General features: G+C 40.3%; 1 protein-coding gene across 8 annotated transcripts in view; it reads left to right on the top strand.

The window, feature by feature from the left end:
* Nucleotides 1-22,333, top strand: part of PATJ (PATJ crumbs cell polarity complex component) — a 353,127-nt gene that overhangs the window by 247,580 nt on the left and 83,214 nt on the right. For all 8 annotated transcript variants that reach the window (XM_035018405.1, XM_035018407.1, XM_035018410.1 and 5 more), the window contains one exon: nucleotides 12,665-12,757. In XM_035018405.1, coding sequence (XP_034874296.1) covers nucleotides 12,665-12,757 — 93 coding nt within the window. The remainder of the gene's footprint in view (nucleotides 1-12,664; nucleotides 12,758-22,333) is intronic.

Here is a 22,333-nt window from a genome sequence, read left to right as displayed (position 1 = left end):
TGAATAAAACAGAAGGTTCCTTACTGTGGTTCAACTTAACATTCGAATAAAGAAATAAATGAATAAATACACCAATAAATGAATAAATACACCCTCCCCTCTCTCATGTGCTCTCTCTCATTCTCTCTCTCTCAAATAAATAAATAGAATCTTTAAAAAAATAAAATAAATAAAGGGGAAGAGCTTTCTTTGCAGAGGGGACAGAAATAACTCTCAAGTGAGAATGCACGGGGGCATTGGAGGGATATGGCTAGAGGCATATTGGGGGCCTGGAGAGTGGTAATGGGGTGGGGATCTTTGAGTCAGAGTAAGAAGTTTGGGTTTTAGCCTATGTGTGCTGGAATCCAGTAAAGGGGAATGAGTTGACTCGGTGTACCATCTACTAGGTAGAGAATGGACTACGGGAAGGTAATAGTAATACAGTAGAAGGTGGAGACCTACATGAGACTCGTTTGCAGTTAGATGAAGATTGTGGGTTGGTATTGGAGGCAAAGAAAAGTGAGTGGATTCTGGGTGTTCTGGATGTTGAGTCAGACTTGATTGATTAAATGTGGGAGCTGAGAAGAAAGAGTCATGAATAAATCTAGATTTTTGGCTTGAGCAATTAGGTGGATAGTGGTGCCATTTATTACAGTCTATTGAAGAATAGCTGTTCTTCAACAGGGAAGCAGAAATTAAGTTTATTTTAGGTTAAGTTTGAGGTGCATATTTTACATCCTTCTGGAATAGATTCTATTCATTTTTTTTAAGATTTATTTGAGAGAGAGAATGAGAGAGAGAGAGCATGAGAGGGGGGAGGGGCAGAGGGAGAAACAGACTCCCTGCTGAGCAGGGAGCCCAATGTGGGACTCGATCCCGGGATTGCAGGATCATCACCTGAGCTGAAGGCAGTCGCTTAACCAACTGAGCCACCCAGGCGCCAATTTTATTCATTTTTTAAAAATTTGCTTCTTGGGGCGCCTGGGTGGCTCAGTCCATGGAGCGTCCACCTTCGGCTCAGGTCGCGATCCCAGGGTCCTAGGATCGAGTCCGGCATCAGACTCCCTGCTCAGCAGTAAGCCTGCTTCTCCCTCTCCCTGCTGCTCCCACTGCTTTGCTCTCTCTCTCTCTCTGTCAAATAAATAAAATAAAAAATCTTTAAAAAGAAAAAGAAAAATAAAAACTTGCTTTTTTTGCTTAATGTAGTGGCCATATTTTAATACATTCTTATTATACTTTTTTTTCCAACTGACAGATGATTTTCCAATGTTTTGCCAGTAAAAGAATACCAAAATAAAGATTATGAGAGTGTGTGTGTGAGAGAGAAATATTAGGTACTAGTGCTTTTATTTCTATAGCAAAGATTTCCCCCAAGTACACTTGCTGAATCATAAGCTATACAAGTTCAAAATTTTCACTTATATCGACCACTTGCTATCTGAAAAAATTATGGTGATAGGTAATGACTCCCTACCAATAGCCATTTGGCCAAAGCTTGCCAGCACTGGGTATTTTCATTCTAGTTAAGACCCAGGGTAGACAGAGGGGCCCCAGACCCATACTGTTTCTGTTCAAATCCTAGCATAACTATATTCTAGACACAGCGCCTTGGATAATACATTATCTCTTCTATCATCTCTTTACTTATCTGTAGAAGGGTAACAATAATTTCACCTCATAGGGTTGTTAAGATTAAATAAGAAATATATATCTTTGTGCCTGACACATGGTAGCTAAGAGTAAACACTAGTACTTAATTCTATGTGTTTATAGAATGTAATATAAATCTTTTGGAGGGAGTGGGGAGAATAAGAGGAGTCATTTTAGAATAATTTTTTCTATAGTATTGTTAGTAGTTATGAATATTCCCATCAAAATATCCCCTTGAAACTGAATTTTAAGGGGATGATTGAATCTTGATTCTACTATGTCAAACACTGTCTTAGAGGCCTTCAGAATGTGGTCTCATGTCCCACTTACATCCAGGCCTTTGAGAGACAGTATTATTATTTCCACATTGCAGAAGAGACTGGGTCTAGGGTGCCTGGGTGGCTCAGTTGGTTAAGCGACTGCCTTCGGCTCGGGTCATGATCCTGGAGTCCCAGGATCGAGTCCCACATCAGGCTCCCTGCCGAGCAGGGAGTCTGCTTCTCCCTCTGACCCTCCCCCCTCTCATGTGCTCTCTCTCTCTCTCAAATAAATAAATAAAATAAAATAAAAAAAAGAAGAGACTGGGTCTAAAGAGGCTAAATAGTACGTCCATATGCCCAGAGGTAGTAGGTATGTTAGTCAGCATCAGCTTCTTCATCTGCACCTATGGGTGTCACCACCAAACACTCATAGACTTGTAAAGAGCAAAGGAAGTAATATATATAAAGCATTTAGTACAGCTCATAGTGCAAAATAAATGCTTAATGAATGTAAACTTTATTTCTTCAAATATTTAAGTATATTTAACTCAATTTTTAAAGTATACAATATTACCTACTGTTTTAACATTTTTTTTGTTTTTGTTTTCATATTTTTAATTGTGCTAACCACAGAAATGGGTTCTAATCATTCAGTGACCTGTAAAAAAATAAATCTTTTTAAATTACAATTGAATATGTGAATTGAATTATAAAGAGGGTTTTTTAGTTTTCCTCTGGACTGTCAACCTCCAACAGCTGCCCCCAAATGACGAGTGATACCCCTCCTCAGGGTGGTAGTCTGTGGGTATGCTCTGGCCCCATGTCCACTTCCTTATCCCTTCCCACTCGCCTGTGTGACCCTCTCACGAGGCCTTTTCCCTCCTCAGCCATTTCTAGTAAGTACTTAAGCATAACTCGTATCTGACATATTGCTGAAAGCACTAGCCCATTTAAATCATAACCAAATAATTAGAGCCATAGCATTATTAACTTGGGCCTGATAATAGTTCACATTGAATAGCACTATTATATACGAATGGGATCTCATATTCATTCCCTTATTGAGCAAATATTTATTGAGCCCTTACTATGTGTTGGGTACTGTTTTAGACATCAAGGACATGGCAGAGAACAAAATCACTTCATGAAGTCATGTGTGAGCAGAGTGAACAAGAGTGCTAATAGAGCATTGAACAAGAAGTCTGAAGATGTGGGTTCTTGTTTTAGCTCTGCCAGTTACCTAAGCATATGACCTTGTTAAGGTAGTGATCCTCTCCGAGTCTTGCTTTTTCTGTAAAGCCACATTCATAACCTCCCCTGTCTGTGTCAGCAGGTAGTTATGAGGATCACGCACTAAGTGTAGGTAAAAGTATTTTATAATCCATGTAGCTATATACATACATAAGGGATTATTAGCATTTCTGTTGCTATATTCTTGGTAATTGTAATACTAGGGCAGCTGGTACAGTGATTAAGAACATAAGCTTAGAAGTTGGACAGATCCGAGTCCTAATATTTGTTCTTCCATTTACTAGCAGAGTGAACTTGAACCAGCTAAGCTCTATAAGCTTCCATTTCCTCACATTTAAAGGAGCACCCTTAAATGTGAGGAAATCTATGGATTTGTTGGAAGAATTGAATCATGTTTATAAAATGATTAGCATTATTCATGGCACACAGTAAGAACACATTTTAGTTGTGATTATATTATTACAGCCCTCTAGCAAAACTCCCAGCCTCCAGCATCTTCCATTTCCAACAGTTACATACAAAACAGGATTTCTTACTATATTACTATATCTGTGCTCTTGCTAAAAAACGTTTTAAACCTCTTGCCTAGCAGATCTTTGTTTCGGGATTAAGGCTTTGTATTAAACTCCCCAACCTCTACTAATCAGTTTCTTTTCTCATTAATGCATAATAAAGCACTAGACATTCTCCATGTATCTGTTGATCCCCACCTCCCCAAACACACACATATCTTGGTCTCTCCAATACTTATGTCTTTGTTCCTATTGTTTCTAACACCTGGGTTGCCTTTCCACTTCCTTTTTATTAATTCACAACTAATAATTCCTTGAAGAATTGTTTTTGAAAGACTCCTCCAAGTTTTATGACTCAAAATGAATAAAGTGAGTTCACCTGAGTGCCTCAGTCAGTTAAGCCTCTGCCTTCAGTTCAGGTCATAATTCCAGGGTCCTGGGATCGAGCCCCATGTCAGCTCCCTGCTCAGCGGGGTGTCTGCTTCTCCCTCTGCCCCCCTCCACTCCTCTGCTCCTTCTCTCTGTCTCAAATAAATAAATAAAATCTTTTAAAAAATGAATAAAATAATGCCTAGCTCCTGGAATATAATAAGTATTCAAATGTGAGATATTATTATGACCAACTTCATCCCACATCATTCCCTTCAGTAATCTTAACTCCCTTCATAGTTAAGTAATATTCATGGTTCATTTAAAAAACAAAAATTGTCCTTTGTGTGATGTCACCTGGGCCTTATAGAAAAGAAGGACCCATTTCTAAAGGAGTTTCTCAACTAGGATTATGTTGCTTGTAGTTCTCTCACTATCTCAACATTTTAAGAATGTATGACTGTAGAGAAAGACAATTATCATATGATCTCAGTGATATGTGGAATTTAAGAATCAAGGCAGAGGGTCATAGGGGAAAAGAGGAAAAAATGAAACAAGACAAAACCAGAGAGGGACACAAACCATGAGAGACTCTTAATTATAGGAAACAAACAGGATTCCTGAAGGGGAGGGTGTGAGGGGAGGGGAGCTGGGTGATGGACACTGGGGGGTGGGATATGTGTTGTAATGAGCACTGGGTATTATATAAGACTGATGAATCACAGACCTGTACCCCTGAAATAATACATTATATGTTAATTAAAAAAATAGATATTTGACCGAGAATAAAAGGCTCCATTAAAAAAAAGAAGAAGAAGAATGTACAGCTATATGCACCACACTAAATTGCAGGCTTCTGGTGGGCTGAGCTTACTGTCTCCTTGACAACTGCATTCCCAGGGCCTAGCATATAGCACTTGCTTAATATTTGTTGAATCAGTGAATGGGGTGAACCATATTTAAGCTTTTCTGCTATGTCCTTGATGCTTCATTTCAATGTTGGATACTTCTTACTGATTTAATTTATTCTGCTAATTATCAAATACCCACTCTGTAGATCACATACATAGTCTCTTACCTCAAAGAACTTCTAGTCTTATAAGGAAAATAAGACATGTATATTACTAAAACAAGGTGTCCCAGGAGATAAAGCTTTAGGAGGATTTCAGAGAAGATGCATATTATTTCCTGATAAGAGAACAGCTATTTCTGATGGGTCGATTGGATTTTAAAATCAGACTATGGTTAGATAAGAATGTGGGAAGAGTACAAACAAAAACATGGAAATAGGAAAAATCAGGATGTGGAATGGGGAGAAGAATCGAAGGGTATGTAAAAGGGAGTAATAGAAGATGAGGTTTGAAAATTAAATTGAGGTCAAATGAGCAATGAAATGGTCCGATCAGTGCTCTACTTCAGGTAGCTTCGTCTAATAGCAACGTCAGGGATGTCTCGGAGAAGGAAACCCAATTAGGAAGCCACTGCTGTGGTCTTGTAAGAGGTGCTCAAGGCTCAAGTATACTTGGGTTGCAAGATATTTATTCCATTCCTCGACAAGGCAGGATGCATCTTTTTAGAATATCTTTATAGAAGCAAGCAACTTCATTTTTTCTTTTTCTCAGAAGTTGTGCTTTTTTGAATACTAAGTGAGATGAGGCAGGCCTCCTAAAGAATGGACAGGTTGATTACCCAGGGAGTGCCATTAGCATAATTCCCATTTTACCTTTAATTATGCACTGCCTTCCTGGAATTCTGAGTAGCCTAGAAAATATGCTTGTGATGGGGGTAGAAGAAAGAAATTCAATTTGTCACATCCAGTCAACATGACTTTGCAGAAAGAAATATTTGTGAATTTAGGCTGGCAATGAGATGAATAAATCATCCTGTGGTTTTTTTGGAAGAGAGCACTGGATTTGGGAAATACGGGGATGATAAAATTTAAACCAATATAAGTTTTTTATTAAAAAAAATTTTTTCAATTGTACCAAGGAGGTATAGTTGCTGTTTTTTTTTTAATTTGCTTAGTAAAACCTTAAAAGGAAAATAGTTATATATACTAATATACTGTTTCATCATGGTTTTTTTTTTTTTAAGATTTTATTTATTTGGGAGAGAGTGTGAGCAAGAGTGAGAGAGAAGGAGCAGGAGGAGGGGCAGAGGGAGAGGGAGAAGCAGACTCCCCGCTGAGCAGGGAGCCAGATTCTGGGATCATGACCTGAGCCGACCAGGCTCCCCTGTTTCATCAGGTTAAATGAGGAAAGAGGGTAGGGAACAACACTATGGAGCATTTAACTGATCAGAAGTATGGCTTTTCCAGTCCGCAGTAACATCCTTAACTAATTTAGCTTTTATTGATAATCTGCTTTCTTTCTTTTTTAAGATTTATTTATTTATTTTGAGAGAGAGCGAGCAAAAGTGAGTGCAAGTGCAGGGACTGGAGCAGAGGGAGAGGCAGAAGCAGACTCCCCGCTGAGCACAGAGCCCACTGTGGGGCTCAATCCTAGGACCCTGAGATCGCGACCTGAGCTGAAACCAAGAGTCAGATGCTTAACCGACTGAGCACACAGGCGCTTTCAAATAAAAACATAAATTCCTGCTCAGCGGGGAGCCTGCTTTTCCCGTTCCCTCTGCTGTTCCCCTTGCTTGTGCTCTCTGGCTCTCTCCCTCTCTCTCTCTCAAATAAAATCTTAAAAAAAAAAAAAACATAAATTTCTGTTCTCAAGGTTCTCCCACTGTCTAGTTGGGGAAAACTATAGGTAAGTAGTGGGTATGAAAAATTAAGTAGTATAAAAATAAAAAGTATCATCACTTTATGTAGATTTTTGAGGAGCCCAGGGGAGGGAATTTGGAACTTACTGAAGGTTTGGAAGGGACTTCTCTGAGGATTGAAAAGCATTTCTTATCTTTTTTTTTTTTTTTTTTTTTTGCTAAAGGCTCTGTTAGGCATACAGTCACGAATCTTGCTTTTCTTTTTATTCATCTTAAAAACATAATTCACCACAGAAGCTACTATCTGTGGTCTTTGAGGGGAAAGGTCATTGTCCTTGAGCAGCCTTGGCTGCACAGGCAGCTTTGGACAGGTGGTTTGAGGATCAGCAAGAAAGGAAGGGAACACCCAGCTACCCAAATTAGCTGAATCATCTTAGGTGTCACTGGGCCACCATCCATCAGCCAGATGGTCTTCAAACCACCATGATACAATTGTGCTTTGGAAGTCATGCTTGCTGACCTATTTTTCTCTTCCCATCCCTGACTGATTCCCCATTTCTAAGCTCCTGGTCAGCGGGGTATTTTCAAGGTTGCCTAACACATGTGAGCCATTCTGTTCTCAGAACAGAACCCCACATTGTTTCATTCTGTCCCTCATTTAAGCATGAAAAGCCTTCTATAAGTGGTAGCTCTCCTAGGAAAGCACATGCTTTATTGCTGACCTCTCTCAACTCTAACTTCCTTTTTTACCTGACTCCTCTCCATCTAGATTTTGACTTTAAACCCTCCTCTCTGGAACCATCTCAAACTAACCCAGTAACTAAAAACAGAGGAAAAGCTTTAGAAGGGGTTCATAGTAGAGTTATAAAGAGTATTGACTTTGAAATGAGAGAGACCTAGGATGAATATAAAGAAGGATCAGACAAAGGAAATCAAAGGAAATGAATGAGGCACAGATGTTGGATTCAAGGATCTTTCAGCCTCATTGGGAAGATCAATGCCGTACATATGTAATTAGGATACAAAGGAGATGGTAAGTGACATAGGAAGTTCAGATAAAACGTTAAGTGAGGTTAGAGAAAGAAGAGACATCTTCTAGCCAAGAAGAAGGAAAGGATTTATGGAGTAAGTGACATTTGAGACTCAGCTTTGTGTGATAATTCTGTAGGTATAGATGTAAAGGGTATTCTTTTTTGTTTTTACTCAAATCTTTTTTTTTTTTTAAGATTTTATTTATTTATTTGAGAGAGAGAATGAGATAGAGAGAGAGCATGAGAAGGGGGAGGGCCAGAGAGAGAAGCAGACTCCCCGCCGAGCAGGGAGCCCGATGCGGTACTCGATCCCGGGACTCCAGGATCATGACCTGAGCCAAAGGCAGTGGCTTAACCAACTGAGCCACCCAGGCGCCCTGTTTTTACTCAAATCTTAAAAGATCTACAGCCCATTTGCAACCTTGACTGCCTTGCCCATGTTTTCTTACATTTTCAAAGTTGAAGCATCAAACAACTGGATTCTCCCCGACTTCAGTATTCATTTTATAAAGACCAAGAAAACCTCACTTCTATACTCACATTGCTGAGAAATGTAAAAGATTCCTCTGACTTATTTACACGGCACTTTGCTTTCCCCAGGAAGATATATGCATAATTAGATGAATGACGTCAGCTGACCACCGTCCTGGTGAAAATCTCCTCTCATTTGGGATCAGAGGAGCTCCCTATGTGTTTGTTCTATAATTGAATGTGCTGCAGTTACAAACACTGACTGTCTCGAAGCCTGAAGCCTCGGTGGGATAGCATAGCCCCTCCCACACACACACGTAGGACGTCTTCAGGGCTCACCACAGCTAACAGAAGCAGACACACGAAATATTTGGGGCATTAAAGGTTTCCCACAAAGTACTGGTTTTTAAAAGCCACCTGAGTGGCTCAGGTGGTTATTCGTCTCAGGTCATGATCCTAGAGTCCCAGGATCGAGCCCCATGTTGGACTCTGCTCAGCGGGGAGTCTGCTACTCCCTCTCCCTCTGCTGCTCCCTCTACTTGTGCTCTCTCTCTCACACTCTATGAAATAAATAAAATCTTTTTAAAAAATAAAAATAAAAGCATAATTTGTTTCTTCTGAATTTTTCTGTCTCTGTAACTTACCCACTGTATGAAATGCTGAAAATCTATATATTCTCTGGGTGCCTGGGTGGCTCAGTTGGTTAAGCGACTGCCTTCGGCTCAGGTCATGATCCTGGAGTCCCGGGATCGAGTCCCACATCGGGCTCTCTGCTCAGCAGGGGGTCTGCTTCTCCCTCTGCCCTCTTCCCTCTCGTGCTCTCTGTCTCTCATTCTCTCTCAAATAAATAAATAAAATCTTTAAAAAAAAAAAATCTATATTCTCAAGCTTAACTTCTGCATGTTTATTTTATATGGTGACTTCTTGGTTACCCAAAATTCACTGAGAGGAAGATGTTGTACCTAATGAAATTTTCTGGTTAACAAATGCTAAAACACTGTTTAAAAATTAATGATGATTTTTTTTTTTTAAAGATTGTGAATCCTGTTTTCTATAAGATTAGTTATCAACACTCAGTGCTAACAAGGAATAAAGAGAGAAAAGAAACAAGAGCATCATTTACTTAGGGCCTAGAGCATAGTTAACAAGAATGGGACCTTTGATGTCAGTCTTACTTAGCTTTGAATCCTAGGTTCACCTCTCACTAGCTAGGCAAGTTCATTTAAAATGTATCATTTAAAATGTTCATTAAAAATGTTCATTAAGGGGGTGCCTGGGTGGCTCAGATGGTTAAGCATCTGCCTTCGGCTCAGGTCATGATCCCAGGGTCATGAGATCGAGTTCCGCATCGGGCTCCCTGCTCAGCGGAGAGCCTACTTCTCCCTCTCCCTCTGCCTGCCGCTCTGCCTACTTGTGCTCTCTCTCTCTCTCTCTGTCAAATAAATAAAATCTTTAAAAAATAAATTAAAAATAATAAAAATGTTCATTAAAAAGTTCATTTAAAATGTATCATCTTCCTGGGGCGCCTGGGTGGCTCAGTCGTTAAGCATCTGTCTTCGGCTCAGGTCCTGATCCCAGAGTCCTGGGATCGAGCCCCACATCGGGCTCCCTGCTTGGCGGGAAGCCTGCTGCTTCCTCTCCCACTCCCCCTGCTTGTGTTCCCCTCTTGCTATGTATCTCTCTGTCAAATAAATAAAATCTTTAAAAGAAAGTGTATCATCTTCCTATCCATGAATTGGAATGATACTGGTACGTACTCATACAGGGTTGTTAGAAAGACTACACTGAACGGGATGGATTAAGAACCTGTCTCAACAAAAAGCTGGAAACAAATTAACTGCGCCTGGTGTTGTGCTAATAGACATTTTGCATGTTAATGTATTAATCTTCAAGGCAACCTGATGGGGTACTATTTTTAATCTGGTACTTTTATCTGTGCTTTAAAAATAAGTACTCAGAAAGAACCTTGCTGAAAGTCATATAGTTCTAATTTGCAAGTTGAGATTTGAACCTGGATCTGACCAATTTAATATCCATTCTTTTTTTTTCCTTAGGTTTTCTGTTTTGGTTTTGGTTTTTTTGGGTTTGGGGGTTTGTTTGTTTGTTTTAGTAATCTTTACACCCAGTGTAGGGCTTGAACTCATGACTCCGAGATCAAGAGTTGCATGCTCTTCTGACTGAGCCAGCCAGGTGCCCCTATGCTACTTTCTTTGTTAGATTTGATTTTCTTTTAGATATTTCTCATAGCTCCCCTTTATTTCTTAAACTTGCAATAATACATGCGAATTCTTCTGTAATTCAAACAGTATAGAAATAACTAATGCAACAATTCCCCATTCTTTAATCCTATTCCCCAGAAGTAAGCAATTTAAAAATTTCTCCTATATCCTGACAAATATTGTCCTGCATGCATATCTGTATATGTGTATATTTTATATCATTTTCTGAAAATTATTTAAACCTACATTCTTTCAGTGGCATGTAAAAATTCCTTTCTCTACATTATCAGTACTGAATTTCTTTCTTTTCTCTTGTCCATTCAATAGATGAAAGAACACAAGGGGTGCTTGGGTGGCTCAGTCGGTTAAGCGTCTGCCTTCGGCTCAGGTCATGGTCCCAGTGTCCTGGGATCAGGCCCTGCATCGGGCTCCCTGCTGCGCGGGAAGCCTGCTTCTCCCTCTCCCACTTCCCCTGCTTGTGTTCCCTCTCTTGCTGTGTCTCTCTGTCAAATAAATAAATAAAATCTTAAAAAAAAAAAAGAAAGAAAGAACACTATATCTTTACTTCAGTTTGCACTATTTTAAGTTACAAGGTTGAGGTTGAATGTCCCAAAATCTAGACTATTTTCTCTCCAAACAGTCCCCACCAAATTTGTAGTAATCCCAAAATGGTGGTGTTCTAATATAAAAATCCAAATAAATACAGTGTAGATACTCCATGTATCATCCTTATTCTCCCCTATGTGCCCTGAGAAAGTAAATAAACTTCTGGTTAATTAAATATAACATTTAATATGTTACAATTCAACTGAGATACTGAATGTGTATTGGAATTTTATTTATTTTTTAAAGATTTATTTACTTATTTGAGAGAGAACGCCCACATGCAAGCTGGGGGAGGGACACAGAGAGAGGATCTCAAGCAGACTCCTCCCCACTGAGCATGGAGTCCTTCACAGGGCTTGATCCCAGGACTCTGAAATCATGAGCCAAAATCAAGAGTCAGACACTTAACCGACTGGGCGACCCAGGAGCCCCTGTTTTGGAATTCCAATGGGGTTAATTCTTATGTCTCATTTATATTAAATAAATTTTTTTATTAAAGATTTTTATTTATTTATTTGAGAGAGAGAATGAGAGAGAGAGAGCATGAGAGGGGGGAGGGTCAGAGGGAGAAGCAGACTCCCCGCTGAGCAGGGAGCCCGATGTGGGACTCGATCCCGGGACTCCAGGATCATGACCTGAGCCAAAGGCAGTTGCTTAACCAACTGAGCCACCCAGGCGCCCTAAATAAATGTTTTTAGAATTCTGCAGAAAATAACCATCAAGAAAACAACTGTTCCATTCATTGGTTCAACCAGGATTTGTCCAGTGTTTTCCATGTACCAGACATAGTGTTAGGTACTTGAGTTTCAGAGATAAACAGGATAAATACAGTCTCTTACCTCAAGTAGTTTAATCTTGCACAGAAGATAAATAAGCATGTCAGAAAGTTTTGGCTAGAGGGAATAGAAGAGCTAACTGGCTGAAACAAGTAAATTTATGAGCTCTCATGTGAAGGCTGCTAAGAATAAGACTGTACTTCAGGTCAGGTTGATGCAATGGCCCACTTTAGCCATCAGAGTCCACTTTTTCCATCTCCAACTTTGCTCATGTGGGAGGTAGGGGATCTTCTTGTGGTTCTTTTAAGACCAAGGAGGAACTGGGACACCTGGCTGGCTCAGTCTGTGGAGCATGCAACTCTTGATCTAGGGATTGTGAGTTCACGCCCCACCTTGGGTATAGAGATTACTTAAAAAATAAAAATCTTTAGAAAAAAAAAAAAAAGACCAAAGAAGAACTTTTCTAAAAGTCTTTGTGTCTCATTGAGCAGAACTGGATCGCATATCCACTCCTGGCAAAGTCATTGGCAAAAAGATTGGGATTAACCATAAGACAATCAGGCCCAACTTTGGAACAGAGAATAGGCATCAGCTTTTTCTAAGGCATATCTATCTGTAAGCAGCAGGAACAGATCCGGGGGGTGGTGGTTAGGGGCAGAGGTTTTGGGGATGACCTTCTAGTGCAAAGAAGGAAAATAGGAATGGCCACTAGAGAGGAAACAGTATCAACAACAATAATAAAACAAGCTATTGTGGTTGAGTATCTATATAGTTCTGGGCAGTGTGAGTGAAGAATAACATCTTTACCATTTTCTTCTTAATGTCCCATAGGATCAGAGCGGTACTGAACCTGTTAGCAGTGAGGAAGATGGCAGTCTCGAAGTTGGTATTAAACAGTTGCCTGAAAATGAAAGCTCCAAACTGGTAAGAATCTTGGGTGTTTTTCAGCCAATGTTCTTTTTTAAGAGTGTATGATTTATATTTTGTACAACCATGGAAAGTTGTACAAAATTTGTGTTGTGTTTACTTCTCTAGGAATCTTGATCTCTAAGCTAGGAGAAGCTTTTCTATATGGAGTGACCCATTAATTCCAATGAATAGCATATTCTCCTATTTTCTTCACACTTGAATTATGCTGTCTGGGACAAAAGAAGTAATTTCTCTTTTAATCTTGTTTAATATTGGGCTTCTTTAAGGCTAGGGCTATCCTCAATTAGTCCCTAAAGGCACAGAAAAAGATGTTAAATGTATTCCATTGATTCATAGTAAAAGATGGTTAAACTCACCCAGGGTCTGGAGCATTAGAAGAGAGTCAGGTTTGTTTGTTTAAGTTTATTATTATTATTATTATTATTATTATTATTATTATTATTATCATTATTATTTAGTAATCTCTACATCCAGCATGGGGTTCAAACTCACAACTCAGAGATCAGGAGTCACATATTCTTCCAACTGATCCAGCTAGCTGCCCTAAAGAGAGTCAGTTTTAGAGAACCCTCCCTCCTTATATATTTTAATGCTTGATATTTTATTTCATGTTTATTGAACTTCTACCAGGTACTGTGCTACATGCTACATTAATTTCCTCATCCTTATAGTGCAGGTGGCAATACCTTGGTTTTACACACGATGAAACCAAAGGCTGATGATGTTCACTAACTTGCCAGGGGCCACTCACTAGAATGTAGTAGACTTGGAGATTCACCTTCATTCAGTCTGACTCCTGTGCTTTCATTCACAATCCATCTTTTTTTGTTTTGCAGCCTTGTACTTACAGGGTTAGACTCCAAATTCTAGAAAGAAATGTGGGCTTTTTCTCTCCATTTCAAAATGTCTTACAAATCTCAAAGAATTATCACTTGGGAGGGTCACCCTGATTTTGTGGCAGCACAGAGTTGTTCATTTTACTTCAGAGAGTTAGAGAAATCATTTATCTTCTTTCAACTTTTAGAAAATGTATATTGGGACTGTCTTAGATTCTGTGTCCTAGAAAAGAAACTGATTCTTTCAGGCTGAAGGGAAAGGACATTTCAGCAAAAGTGGGAATGACAATAGGCTACTCCTGGGCAAATTATAAATGGGACCCAAGAACCCTGGCGTCAAGAACACTGGGACTAACAGACTGTGACCACTGTTCTTGAACAAGATGTTCCAAGACAATATGTTTCTTAAAAGACAAACAGCATATTTGCACTGGAAGGGGAGTGAGTAACATCAACAAAGTTTGAACTCAAAGCTCCTTCATTTAAAAACACTATTGGGTGCCTGGGTGGCTCAGTTGGTTAAGCGACTGCCTTCGGCTCAGGTCATGATCCTGGAGTCCCTGGATCGAGTCCCGCATCGGGCTCCCTGCTCGGCAGGGAGTCTGCTTCTCCCTCTGACCCTCCCCACTCTCATGTACTCGCTCTCTCTCATTCTCTCTCTCTCAAATAAATAAATAAATAAATAAATAAATAAATAAATAAATAAATAAAAAACACTATTATGTATCTCCATAGATAGGTTAGGGAAAAGTCTTGTAAAGCAACAGGGTTTTGTAAGTAGGCGCCTCCAACCCAATCCACAGAGGCAATGGTAAGAAGGGTGAGAACACTTCCCTGCTTGCCAGAAGAGTCTGGTAGTCCAAAGAGATTCCCTTGTAGGCTGCGGGCAACCGCCATGCATTATCCACTTGCTGTTCCCAAGAAAGCAATGCCAGTGATGGGGCTCCAAGTGTCAAGACAACTGAAGGGTCCCACCCTCAAGCAGAGGACCTGAAGGGCTGAGGGTACTTTTTTTTTTAAAAGAGTTTATTTAGGGCGCCTGGGTGGCTCAGTTGGTTAAGCGACTGCCTTCGGCTCAGGTCATGATCCTGGAGTCCTGGGATCGAGTCCCGCATCGGGCTCCCTGCTCGGCGGGGAGTCTGCTTCTCCCTCTGATCCTCCCCCTCTCATGCTTTCTGTCTCCCATTCTCTCTCAGATAAATAAATACAATCTTTAAAAAATAATAATAATAATAATAAAAAATAAAGAGTTTATTTATTTATTCATGAGAGACAGAGAGAGAGAGAAGCAGAGGGAGAACCAGGCTCCCAAGGAGCAGGGAGCCTGACGCGGGACTCGATCCCAGGACCCTGGGATCATGACCTGAGCTGAAGGCAGACGCTTAACCGTCTGAGCCACCCAGGCGCCCCTGAGGGTAATTTTTAGATACTGTTTTATCTGCATTTCACCAAGATGGAAGCCTTCCCCATACCCACTGACTGCTCCCTCTTTCTATTTCCCTCCCCTCCTCACCTCCCTCTCTTTTTAGTATTACAATTCTTTCTGTTTCCAGTAGGATCTGTGCATGGTCTAGTTGAGGGAGGAAAGACAGCCTAAGTTTAAACAACTTTTATAGCATAAATACAAATGGCCTACCATAAAACATTAGTCAGGAGTGTCTTGGATGATTTACTTGACCTCACCAACCCACAGTTTTCGCACCTGATGAAGAACAGTAATCAGGATGTTAGGAGGAAACAAACGGGTTATAAGGTATAAATCACATAGTAGAGTATAAGGCAAACAGTTGGTGTTTAGCAAGTTCATTCATTAATTCAGCAAATACTTGCTGAATGCCACTGTGTCCCAGGCACTAGAGATACAACAGAGAACAAAATGTAGAAAAATGCCTGCTCTCAGCGCACCTGGGTGGCATGATTGGTTAAGCATCTGACTCTTGATTTTGGCTCAGGTCATGATCTCAGGGTTGGGAGCTCAAGCCCCACAGAGCCCCACATCGGGCTCTGCGCTGAGACTCACTCTTCCCTCTGCCCATCCCCCCCTTTCCTCCCCCCCGATCAATAGAACAATTTGGGGGGGTTATGCCTGCTCTCATGGAGGCTCTCTTCAGGTTGAGTAGGAGGAGGAGGATAGATAACAAATTAGCAAAATATTAGTTTGGATCATAAGAACTTGCTATTTTTGTAGGTGAGAATTTCATATGGTGCAACCTAACATGTTATCTTGTTATAAAGTATTAATAACTGTTAATTGTCACTAGTTATTATGGTTATTTCTATTATAAGATTGGTGCAAGAGTTGCTACACCATCCTAGGATTGTTGCCCAATGCATCTTTTTTTTTTTTTTTTTAAGATTTTATTTATTTGACAGAGAGAGACACAGTGAGAGAGGGAACGCAAGCAGGGGGAATGGGAGAGGGAGAAGCAGGCTTCCTGCTGAGCAGGGAGCCTGATGCAGGGCTCCATCCCAGGACCCTGGGACCATGACCTGAGCCAAAGGCAGACGCTTAATGACTGAGCCACCCAGGCGCCCCACCCAATGCATCTTGTCAGAGGATGGCATGTGATCTGTATGGGTCTTGACTCTTCTGTTTATGTCAAGACAGTTGGAAACACTAAGCCCTAACCCTCTAAAAGTTGCTTCCTTGCTTCTTATGGGGACATATGTCTGTCTTATCAGTCACTATGCTGGCCCCTGCTGGAGTGACCAGGAGAAACACCAGCCTTGCTCTTCAGCAGTTGAACCTCTAGAACCATTGAGGATAATAGAATTTGTATCTGGAATATCATACATGCAGAAGTATATTAGAGAAAAAAAACACTATGTTGCATGTGTTCAAAAGTGGAAGGAAGACCATCTCATTCAGGGATTAAGGAAGGTTTCTTAGAATCATGGCCTTTTAGGTAAACCTTTAAAGATGAGAAGACAGGGGCGCCTGGGTGGCTCAGTCATTAAGCGTCTGCCTTCAGCTCAGATCATGATCCCAGGCTCCTGGGATCGAGCCCCGCATCGGGCTCCCTGCTCAGCACGAAGCCTGTTTCTCCCTCTCCCGCTCCCCCTGCTTGTGTCCCCTCCCTCGCTGTGTCTCTCTCTGTCAAATAAATAAAATCTTTTTTTTAAATAAATAAAATCTTAAATAAATAAATAAATAAATAAATAAAGATGAGAAGACAATTGACTGGTGAGGTTGGCCTAGATAAGAGATTTACCAGCTCTATCGGTCTGGATTATGGAGTAGCAAGTAAGTGTTGGGTTTTTGTAGGGAAACAATGGGCGATATAATTTGAACAGTAGACTCAAAGAATATGCTGTGAATTAAAGATGAATTTATTCATCTTTATGTGCTCAGTGCTCAATCAGTATCTCAGTAGCTACATGGATACATGGTAGACACAAGGTGCTACCTATGAAAAACTGTACTTCAGAGAGCTATTAAATTCTTCAAGACTACCTGTTTTCGGAGCTAAGACTAAGCCATGGGTCAGCGTGTTGCAGGACTGTTTCCACTGTTCAATTATGGTTGGCTTTGGTCCATATCTCAGTAGTCCCCAGATTAACAGCCAAGGGGTTTACAATAACTTCAGTAGGTATTGGATTTCTCTAAAATATTTTTAAAGGGAGAATAACTTGTTTTTAGACAACTGATCAGATGATGGTTTGTGAAACATAGATCTCAATTGTGAGAGACTGGAGGCAGGGAAGTGTCTGGAATCTATTTCAGAAGTCTAGGTGAGAGCCTGTTAAGACTATTTTTTAAGCCCTTTGAAAGAAACTTTTAAAAAGCTATCTGCACAGAGCTTTGCGATTTGCAAAACAAAGTGTCATCTCATTAGCTTAATTTTTAATATCTAAATTTTTTCTGAAATGATACTTTGTGATCTTATTCAATTTTATTCCCCAAAATAACCCTATGTAAAAAGTAGGGCAGGAATTATTTATCCCAGACTTACAGATAAGACCTTAATCTGCTTCGTGAAAGATCACAAAACAGGAAATTGGCAGAGCTGGGGCTTATCCTGAGGGGTCTTTGACTCCCTGGTATCTTGACATAGAAGGTCATGAATCCTTAAAGTAATTTTCTTAATCTTTTGGATATCAAGCTATGTTTTTTGTTTGTTTGTTTTTTAAAGATTTCATTTACTCATTTGAGAGAAAGTGAGAGCGAGAGAGAGCGTAAGACGGGGGAGAGGCAGATGGAGAGGGAGAAGCAAACTCCCCACTGAGCAAGGAGCCCAATGTAGGACTCGATCCCAGGACCCTGGGATCATGACCTGAGCCAAAGGCAGATGCTTAACCGACTGAGCCACCCAGGTGCCTTTCAACCTATGTTTTTAACATGTTGAGAATATCTGCGTTAGTATAATACGCTCTTTTGAGGCAGTATAAATTATCAAGAGTACAAACATTGGAGCCAGACTACTTGGATTCAAATCCTGACTCTACCATTGACTAGCAATATAATCTTAGGTACATAACCTTTCTCTGCCTCAGTTTCTACATCTATAAAATGGGAGAAAGAAGCCACAGTTGTGAGAACTGAGGAGGGGCCAGCTATACAGTACTATGCAGAACCATGCCAAAGTGCACTGGAATCTCTGTACAAGGGTGAGTTGTTGTTAATAATGATGATGCTCTTATTCTGATTAAAACATTTAGTGTTAGCCACATAAGGATTAGCTGTTGTGAGCAGAGCATTACAGTGTACTTAGAAAATCGAAGTGAATTTTTCAAACTGAAAAATGCAAACGCTGATCATAATAGGCAGTATTTATTGAACGCCTATGTGCTACATATTATTCTTAACTCATTTACGTAACAGTCCTATGAGGTTAGTCCTAGTATTATCCCCATTTAAGAGATGAGGAAACAGAAGCACTGAGACATTAAATAATCACTCAGTCGGGGGCACCTGGGTGGCTCAGTCAGTTGAGTAAGCGACTCTTAGTTTCGGCTCAGGTCATGATCTCGGGGTCCTGGGATCAAGCTCTGGGTCGGGGGCTCCATGCTCAGAGGGAAGTCTGTTTAAAAATTCTCTCCCTCTGCCCCTCCCCTCCTCAAATAAATAAATAAATCTTAAATGAAATAAGCAAATAAATAATCACCCGGTGAAGCCTAGATCCAGGTCCATGCACTGAAGCTAGTCTCTAAACCTCTACGCCTTTCAGAGAGATACAGACTTAAACCTGAAGTCAAAGGACAACAAGAAAGTTACATTGGGATCTGAACTTCATGATCTTCATTCCCTTTTGTCTAAATTTTGAACTTCCATAGAGAAAATTGGGACATAGAAACAGATAAACAGATAAAGATACAGAAATTCACCTTTTACTTTGGCAAGTAAAAGACTCTGTAACTTTATACAGACCTCCAAACAGACGTGTCATAAAATGAGGGAAGCTAAAGTTTTTTGAGAAGCTGACCTGTTAGTCATTTTCATACTGGTTATCTTATTTAACCCAATGAAGCACATATTATTGGCCCTACTTTACTGACATGGTACTGAGGCTGAGAGGTGGCAAGTATGTTCCTAAGGCCCGTGGTATGGCTGGGATTCAAACCCAGTTCTTTTTGCCCCAAAAGCCTACCTTGTCCTTGTTGTATAGTTCACATAGACAGCCTTTCTGGAATATCAGAAATACCACTGTGTGGTCTATTTGTCCACACAACAAATATTAATCGAGTATGTCTTGCTGTGTGCAGAAGATTCAGTGAAGAGGACAACTACTAGCATTTCTTAAAGAGCTTGAGATGTTTGAGGACACATGTTCACAAAGCTTGCTTCTTTAGAAAAGAAAGAGATAGTACTGTTTTCTTCTAAGTAGCTAACCTCTGTTCTTGCTACCACCTTGGGATCTCTAACCCTGTCAAATACCATAATTTCCTGCTTTGATGTAAAACCAGTTTACTTCTTCTTTTGTTCTTGTCTCCTTCTCCATGCTGTTACAGGTATTAATAGACAGTAAAATCATTTTAAAGTAACTAGCTTACAACAAAATAAAAAGACAAATCAATTAAAACGTGGGTAAGGATCTGAATAGGCATTTCTCTAAAGATATACAAATGGCCAATAAGCACATGAAAAGATGCCCAACCTCATTAACCATTAGGGAATTAAATGCACATCAAAACCACAATGCAATACCACTTTACACCTATTAGGAGGACCATAATCAGAAAGACAGATAATAGCAAGCGCTGCAGGGATGTGGAGTGGTTGGAACTCTCATACATTGCTAGTGGGAATATAAAATAGTATCTCCAGTTGCAAAAATAGTTGGCAGTTCTTCACAATATTCAGCATAATTATACAGTATCATAATTTCATTCCTAGGTATACACCCAAGAGGAATGAAAGCATACCTGCACAAAAACTTGTACACCAATGTTCATAGCAACATTATTCATAATAGCCCCAAAATGGAAACAGCCTACATGTCCACCAACTGATGAATGTATAAATAAAATGTGGTACATTATTCAAAGGAATAAAAGATAATGAAGTACTGATACATGATGCTACACCCACATACTGTGTGTATGAAATGTCAAGAGGAGGCATACCTGTCAAGACAGAAAATAGATGAGTGGTTGCCTGTGGCTGGGGGTGTGGGTGGGGACTGGGAGTGACCCTAATGGGTATAGGATTTCTTTTTGAGGTTATGAAAAAGTTCTCAACTTAGATTGTGAAGATATTTGTACAACTCTGAATGTGAAAACCATTGTATTGTAAACTTGAGATGGAGGCATTTTGTGGTATGTTAATTATATCTCAATAAAAATATTTTTTAAAAAACAAGAGCAAGAGAAGAAAGAGAAGTAAGAATATAGATAATCCACAAAGTGAAGTCAAATGAGCAATGTTGAGATAACCTCTAGAAATTCTGCCAATCTGTTAAATAATTACAACATGATCCTATGCATGGAACTTTTAGCGTATAGTCTTTCCACCTTTTGGGATATTTTGCCAGTGTTCAATAATCCCTGGTAGAAAAGGCCCAGATTCTTTGTCAGTCTTATAAATTCTTACACTCTGCCTGTCTCTGCCTTCTGTGCTAGAGCCTAGGAAGATACCATTGATGGTAAACAAAGTCTCTCTTCCTGTGTTATTCAGTCTTCATGGGAGATGAACATCATTCAAATAATGTCACAAATAGATTGAAGTCTCAACTTTGATCAAAGCTAAGAACCAGAGGTGCTTGGTTTTAAGGGAGCATGTAAGAGGGGGATTTGATGTAGTCAGGGAGGGCTTTCCCAGGGAAGTGAACTGAGATGGGAAGGAGAAGCTGATGCGACTGGGAATGTGGCAAAGAAGAAAGAAGGAAGGGTTCTAGGTGATGTGTGAGCCTTGAGGGGAGTCAGGTGACCTGAAGGTGGGAGAGTGCATGGTTGGCAGCACGGGTGAGCTGGACACCAAACTGGAGCCCAGCCATGTTAACCACATGATCTCTGTGCTGAAAGCAATGGGAGGCCCTGTGGGACCCTAGACAGTGACTCTGCGCTGGAGCTGTGATGTGGTGATTAGCTTGGACAGGGGCCAGGCTGGATGCTGCCTGAGCAGCTGGAAGTTCATTGTAGCAATGGCCATCCACAAGAGATGGCAACAGCTATATATTCTCATACTCTGTGCAAAGATTTTAATAAACAGCAAGGAAATAAAAGTTCCACAGGAAGTTGCCAGTAAAGGAATTTACCTTTCTTGCCCTTGGTGTGCAAACCTTCTGCAATATGTATTCTTTAAAACTTTCCTCTGGGGCGCCTGGGTGGCTCAGTTGGTTAAGCGACTGCCTTCGGCTCAGGTCATGATCCTGGAGTCCCTGGATCGAGTCCCGCATCGGGCTCCCTGCTTGGCAGGGAGTCTGCTTCTCCCTCTGACCCTCCTCCCTCTCATGCTCTCTGTCTCTCATTCTCTCTCTCTGAAATAAATAAATAAATAAAATCTTTAAAAAAAAAACAAAACTTTCCTCTGAATGCAGGTTTAGAGCTGAGAACCAGCATCATCCCAGGATTTGGCCAGCGGCCCAAGATAAACCTGCGAAGAAATGCCCCCAACAGATGTGCTCAGCGTTCTTCCCCCAATTTATGAAACTGCTTTGCAACAATACAGTCTGTGTGTCTATGAGTCCAATGATCTTGGCATCACAGATCTGAGACAGCGGCATCAATAACACTTTAGACTTTTAAAATTTTTTCAAAATGTTTAGATTTTTCCAGCTGTTTGCAATGTGTTTTTACTTTTGTCTTTCATTGTGAAATATTTCTGATCCTTTTGAATGTATGGGGTAGCAAGATGCCTGAGGAAGCGTGAGTCATTTCTGAATTAACTACCACTAACCTCAATGAGCTGTGACATGGAAATTCACGCTGTGACTGGCGGTGCATTCTACCATTTCAGTCTCCACCAGCTCTAATAGCAACACTTTAGGCACACTTTTTACTCTCCACTTGCTATACTTGATCCATACAAAATTTTCAAACATACCTATTGAAAAACCAATGTTGAGTGTTATAGATACTACCCATGTCTCCAAATGGCCTGATAGTACTTGCTTTCTCAGATGAAAAAGGCTATCAGATACAAATCGTGGGCTCTGAAATCTGAACAAACTTAGATTTCACCTCTGCTGTTCACTAGCAAAAGTGCCTTATCCGGTCTGTCTGCATTCTTCATCTAAAAATGGAGGAGGAGGAGGAGGATGTCCCCACCTCTCTGTAATGAGGATAGAGTATGATT

Source organism: Mirounga leonina, unplaced genomic scaffold (genome assembly GCF_011800145.1).
Source record: "Mirounga leonina isolate KUSES-001 unplaced genomic scaffold, KU_Mleo_1.0 Mir_173, whole genome shotgun sequence".
Taxonomy (NCBI): Eukaryota; Metazoa; Chordata; class Mammalia; order Carnivora; family Phocidae; genus Mirounga; species Mirounga leonina.
Note: the sequence above shows the minus strand (reverse complement) of the source record. Positions and strands in the feature narration are given on the sequence as shown.